The sequence below is a fragment of the Sceloporus occidentalis genome, unplaced genomic scaffold, assembly GCF_023333645.1.
Source record: "Sceloporus occidentalis isolate IW3139 unplaced genomic scaffold, rSceOcc1.0.p SCAF_17, whole genome shotgun sequence".
NCBI lineage: Eukaryota > Metazoa > Chordata > Lepidosauria > Squamata > Phrynosomatidae > Sceloporus > Sceloporus occidentalis.
In genome coordinates this window covers 15,168,317-15,175,080 of record NW_028316997.1, presented here as the reverse complement: position 1 = coordinate 15,175,080, position 6,764 = coordinate 15,168,317, and the positions used below count along the sequence as shown (strand labels likewise).

The window sequence follows — 6,764 nt, the reverse complement described above, 5'->3', positions numbered from 1 at the left end:
TTTGTAAAAACGAATGTACATTTATACATGTACTTCATACAGAAACATACATTTTTATTGTTCTTTATGAAGAAAGAAATATCCTATACAGACAAAAAGCCTAATTTTGATATAGTCTTGAAGAGTTACAAGATAATGTATATAACATTACAAAAAACAAAATAAATAAATTCAAAGCTAGCCTTTTTTGTAGGACTATGGACAAACAAAGTCTGTCATTCAAAATGTAAAATGTTTTCCTTAAGAAAAATGCATTCTATGTATTCCTTAAAAACAAACATATTAAATATTTGCTACCTTTTCAATATACATCTTAACCTTTATTTTTCACAATAAGGAATGATAAAAAATGACAAACTGTTTTTACAATATAACAAAATATGTTGAATTACATATATTTAAGATGTGTCTCTTTGAAACCAACTTTTATATTTTTACACATTGTATCCTTTCCACTACTGCAAAACATGTAATAAAAACTATTGAGAACCCTGCAATTTCTGGATATGGTAAATGCATGACTCTATACATTTCTAGGTGATGAAAATAAAATATATCCTTAGAATCTTGTTTCATTCCCAATCTGAAAAAAATAATAAACATATGGTCAAATGCACATAATAGCATTATTCAGTAGAAAAGATAAATATTTAAGTCACAAAAAGTGAATGCTACTATTTTACACACAGGCAAACAATATCCCATTTCTGAGAGTGCTGACCTAGCCCTGACCCAGAGCAGCTTACACCAGACTTACCTTGCCAAAGAGGACCATTTTCCTTGGCTGCATTTCATATCAGAGCTCTGGTATATGATGTCATATTTCCAGGCAAAAATAAATCTATAAGTCCTACTCAGCATCCGCTCACACCAATTTAAGTACGACAAGCTACTGTAACAAGTAGTAAAGGGTTGGGAGTGGCTATCAATTGAAATGAACAGGATCAAGTTGAAACACTTAGTTGTATATCCTTCAGCAAGCATAGCTTATAGATTTCACTTACTCCTGCATTGTAGTATAAAGATTCATATTTATTTCAATCCATAAAAACGATGCATATTAGACCCCATGTAATAATCAACACCATATACCTCCAGTTCAGCTTACACTGATCAATTTTAGTGCCCAAAGTTCTAACCTTCCCTTAGTAGTGTATACTTAAAGCATGTGATATATCATGCTACTATTCAATATTATGTACTTTATTTGAATATACAATTACTAGCTCAATTCTGCATAAGCACGGTTATATGTGAGATAAACTATAAGGCACTATACGTCAATTTAAGTTAATATACAATATACACAACAATCATACAAGTATATATACAGGACCATACATACTAATTAATTAATTTCAGAGTTTTGTGGACCAATTAAGTTCTCTGTTTATTTTTAAATTTACCTAATACATTGCGTTCCAACATCCAGTATGTTTACTATGTCTATCACCCCCTCATGACTGCACAGGCATTGCTTCCAACCCCCATGAGACAGCATGAGCATGAGACAGAGCTATGTCCTGCCTCATGAAAATGAACATCCATGGCATTCAACTTCTCTTTATCAGTCCTCTCACGAGAGAGACTTTAGAGGAAAAACAAAAGGACATCTCGGAATTAGAATGGAATATGGGGGAATTGGTACTGAAAGAGAAATATACATCTAGTTTGCCGCGAGCCTGTAATGGATTTAAACTAAGAAGAGAGAAAAAAATTTCTAGAGTACAATTGGACTATAAAAATCATATGGTATATAATTGCCAATATGCACCCAGATGGAAAACATATTTCCAGTCTTACTATACTTCCTCATCAGATGAATCTGACACTAATACTATTTTCATTTGGATACCCAAAAAAGAGACACAGGAGAAGGAGAAGCTGTAGGGCAATCAAGTGCATCTGTGTCAAAAGACAACGAGGAGCCAGAATAACCCAGTGTACATACAAGAGTACAATTCAGGATGCATGAAGGGAGAGAGAACTAGGTTTGCCGGACAGTACAGAGCAATGTAATAAACTTTCCAATTGTGTTTTTCGATTTACACGAATGGACATTATAGCAAAAAAGGACCTACAGAGATTCCAAGTTTTTTTCCCATTAGATGAACATGGGTAGCAACCAATAAACACACTTCAGTTCTATAAAGTTTTTTTCCCCCTATCATGTTAGTCCTGCAGTTACCATCTTTGAGAATTTTTTTTTTTTTTATGCATGCATTTATATCACCCGAAAGGATAATTTATGGTCCTGTATATATAATGTCTATGTATGATTGCTGTGTATATTTTCTATTAACTTAAATTGATGTGTAGTCTCTTACAGTGTATCTCATCAGGTCTCATCAGGTGTGACAGGTAGTTCACCAGTCAGTGTATGTTGAAGTGGAGCTATGTGGTGTTATAAATGCATCCTACCTGCTATGCATTGTTTTTTATAGATTGAAACCAATAGTAATCTTAGTATTACAATGGAGGAGTACATGGAATCTATGAGATATAGTTCTTAAAGGATATACAAGTGTGCTTCGTGTGTGTCATTTTAGTGTTGCCATTATTGTGGAAACAATTATTATTATTATTAAGAAAGGACTTGTTCCTGTTGGTGCAATTTATACCCACTCCCAACCTTTTACTACTTGTTACAGAAGATAGTCTTGCACTATCCCGGCACAGTCTTAGCAGGCTCTTTTAGGACAGAAATCTGACATATAACTCCAACAATACAGATGAGGGCAAGAATAGTTGCTCTGAGATTTTACATGACATTAAAGCCAGTCTTTGATTCAGATGTGGTGTCTTTTACGTAAATTCATCTGAAATGCAGCCACTTGGGTACATGAAAACTCCGGGCTTCCTCCATACATGGACTGTAGGTTTGTGACAAAAAACAGAGTTTGTGACACAAGTATTTCATTAGGTAAGTCAGATTTGACTGGAGCAAAGCTGTCTTCCCTAATTCTATTTCTTTCCCTAACCATATAAGCCAGGTACTCAATTATGTATGGGATGGACACAAACATGGTGATGTAATATTTTTTAAGGTCCCTTTGGCAAAAAATGTAAGCAAAAGGCATTCATGAGCACCAGCTAAGGGTGGTTTCTGCTATCAGCATTTGCTTCAGATAGCATTTTAGAGTTCATGGTCTCTTTATTTATCTCACTATATAACTGTGTTACTTGAAGTCCGAAACCTACAGAAACAGAGTCTTAAAAATCCTGTGTGTGAGGGATAATAGATCTCAAGCTTGACCAAGGGATATTGTAATTATTCTATTGTACATGTCTTACATATTTTCTATATTGGGTTTTGACACAGTGATCAGATAATTGAGGTAGAGATTATGTGTTTATTTCTAAAGTATGATTGCATTGCTGAAAATAGAAAATAAATACCACTCACTGAATGATTGTTCTTGTAGATAGTTCCATTAGTGGTTGGACTTGACAACAGAATACTGTCTGTTTCCTTTAAAAATAAGTAACAGAATAAACATACATGGGCAAGAAGAACAATTTAATGTGAAACAGCAGGTTTTTGATATATTCAGCTTTTAAACATTTAGGTATTAATACACGGGATGACAAATTTTAAAATGTACCTAGCTTCATGATGCATACTAGATGATTGTTGGCAATGTAAGGATGATCAGTGACATATCCTGGACTAGGCCAACTAGGCCCCTCGGTACAAAAATTGGTCCGGTTACAAGGAAGATATTTGATCTCCCTAACTGACCTATTTATGCACAGCACAGTCTCCATGGACTTCATTAAGGCGCAGTGCACCTGATTTCTGAAGGCGCACAGGATTCCTGTCAGGATTCGGGTGATGGAGCCATGGAGCAGGGCTCAGCACAAGAGACAAGGTTCGTAGTCCAATAGGCAAACAGAGGTCAGTAGCTGGTAATTCACTGTGGGGGCTAGAGGCAGAGACGTAGTCCAGTAAGCAAGCTGGGCCCAATAGATGGTAACTTACAATAGGGGCCAGAGGCAGATAGCATAGTCCAGAAAAGAAGCCAGGGTTAATATAGTAAGAAGAAAATACAAGCACTGACCTGAGGCGTAGCTAACTGGTGATGCTACCCCAGGTCGGGCTGCCCCAAAGGTGAATACACCACTGAAGATGATTAACTGGGTACCTGGGATAATGGCTGGGTGTGTAGGTGAACACGCCTCTCCTTGAACAATGGACATTGCATATGTAATAGCTTGTCACCTCTCTTCCTTGGGCAGAAAACCTAGACTTACTCGGACATGAAATGTAAGGTGGATATACAAAGTCACTCATATTTTAAGCCCTCAACACTTAATAACCATTCTTTTGCAGCCATACCTAGAAACTCTCTGACCCTTAACCTTTGTCTTCGACTGTGTGTTTCCAGTAGGAAAAAGTATGGGGTGGAGTACTTTAGAGGCAATAAAGAGTGTAATTGAGCTTCTGTTTGGTATGCCTGATGGCCACTCAGTTTTTTGTTGGACATGTTGGACATCTTGTCCTAAAAAAATTACCTACAACCTATATCCTTGCACCATAGTAGTGGTTCAAGAAGTTCATTTTTATTCTTTTACATTTTTGTAGTCAGGTCTGCTTTAGTAAGTATCAAATATATTTGCGGAGGGTAGTATTGGTTGGTTACCTTCATTTGGCCTCTCTGTGTTATGTTTTTCAAACCATTTTTTTCAAGAACATGCAGAACAGCATCATGGACAGTGATGAAAAACATAGATGTTTTTATGTCATCATCAAAAAATTTACTCCTTTTCAATTTCTCTAAAACACCACCTATAGAAGAAAAGTCACAATTAACAAAGGCATCACAATGTCAGTGTATAATTAAGAGAAAAAATAAATTCAAATTAATCACGTATAATATTCTTCTTCTTCTGATTATTGTGTTTCCTGTATGCGGTATGGTTTTAGAGGACCATTAGAGGATAACTCTGGTTATTTCTGCTGGCATACTAATGAACATCATCTATGGAATTTAAGGAAGTAGAATTGTTAGATCAAGCATCTGATCCCATCTGATAATGGACAAAGGCTGCCCCTAAGCCCTTGATCACCCCCCCCCCCACCGAGGGCCTTGCAGTATCTGACTGTGATCTTCTCTCAGTCCTGCCTGTAGCACTATCTCTTGTGATTAGCACCGCTTCTCTTCCTATACCTTGAGAAAGGTAGAAAGGTGGTACCCAAACATCATGTGTCTCTTTCTCAACCAATTTATTAATCCCCTTTACACAATTGTACCTGGATTGCAAGGGTGGTTAATATTGTGGTAGCACACAGGTGTGCCTCTAAAATAATGCAAACAAACTTGTGCTTGCCTGCACAAGTGTATTAAATTAGTAATCCACCAGGGTGCATCCACATGCAACTCTGACAAGGACTTGCATTTTAGACCCAAAGTTGTAAGAAAAAGTTTAATGCACACGGCATTATTTTGTACACGTGTTTGACACACATCTTTAGAATATCTTTATATATTTTAGATGATAACTTACCATCAGCATTAGCAATGTATATATCTACTCCAATCTTTATGAATTCCTTCAAAATCTGTAAAAATATTATTATGCATCATTATTGTCAGTTTGTACATTTAATCAATATTTTGCTGGTACATGTACAGTATACAGTATATCTATATCTATCTATATAAATATATATATATATATATATATATATATATACACATACTGTATATTTTTTCTGGACTTTCATATTCAAACTAAATTTTACTGCTAGGTCGAGGATCGAAATGTAAGGTTCCGCATTTCAATTAAAGTATGTATATTTTACACCTTCCTTGAGCCATCTGTATTTCTTTCAAGATGGCGTTGTCCTAAGAGTTAGGAAAAATTTTGGAGACTCTTCATATCTGCTCCATTTGTGCAATAATATACACATAAAATTGAAGCCCTTTGTCAGTTATTCACTATGAGATATTTTATGTGGTATGAACTATTTTTGAAGATTATCCTGCAAATTCCTAATGCAGGTTATTATTCATTTAACTTTGTCCTACTAAGTGAACATTGATGATTTGTTTGATATATATTTACAAGTACCAATAGTACTTACTCCTTTTAGGGCTTTCATTCCAGACATATCAATAAATGACACTGCTCCAAAATCAATAATCAAACTATGTATGTCAACTTTGGGAACACTGAGGATATCTGGTAGATCATCATTCCAGTTGATGTCAATAGGCAAATCAGCTGTGTTTGTAGGCTGATCTAATTCTTCCAACCTGTTGTTGTCTAATTCTTCATCATCAGACTCTTTGTAGTCATATGACGTGCAGATCAATCCTTTCTGGAGAGTGATAATTTAGAACACATTCTGAATATAACTGATAAAGCATCAAAGGAAAATCACTCTTACTGCTTTTTACTTCACTGAATTATTATTTTATCCTAGGTCAACTTAATAGCTAAATAGGTGTTTTGGAATCACAATTTACATCATGCTCTTCAGTCACCCTAAATGAAGATGATCATGTATATGGCTAGCTGAGCATTAAGTTGCAGATAAAAACTGGAGAACAACGTGTTGGCTTACTACCTTGCCCCCTGCATATTGTTCATTGCATTCTTGTATTGGTTACTTACTGATGTCACATGTAGCTCTCCTTTTTTCAACAGCTTCTTAATTTTCCTCAAAGCCTTATTGCGCTTACGAAGCACCCACAGTGGATTAAAGCCAGCCTTAAAAAGAATACTAAATGATAATAACTTTTACATGCTACAAATTT

At 35.5% G+C, this 6,764-nt stretch overlaps 1 protein-coding gene across 1 annotated transcript in view; it reads right to left on the bottom strand.

Annotated features, from left to right (window-relative positions):
* Positions 1-559: 559 nt before the first annotated feature.
* The window catches only part of LOC149302879 (chloride anion exchanger-like), a 31,776-nt gene continuing 25,571 nt past the window's right edge, over positions 560-6,764 (bottom strand). The window contains exons 15-20 of the mRNA XM_089482085.1: positions 6,622-6,717; positions 6,089-6,325; positions 5,509-5,563; positions 4,644-4,789; positions 3,407-3,472; positions 560-583 (exon numbers count right to left, since the gene is read on the bottom strand). Of these exons, the coding sequence (XP_089338211.1) occupies positions 560-583; positions 3,407-3,472; positions 4,644-4,789; positions 5,509-5,563; positions 6,089-6,325; positions 6,622-6,717 (624 nt within the window). The remainder of the gene's footprint in view (positions 584-3,406; positions 3,473-4,643; positions 4,790-5,508; positions 5,564-6,088; positions 6,326-6,621; positions 6,718-6,764) is intronic.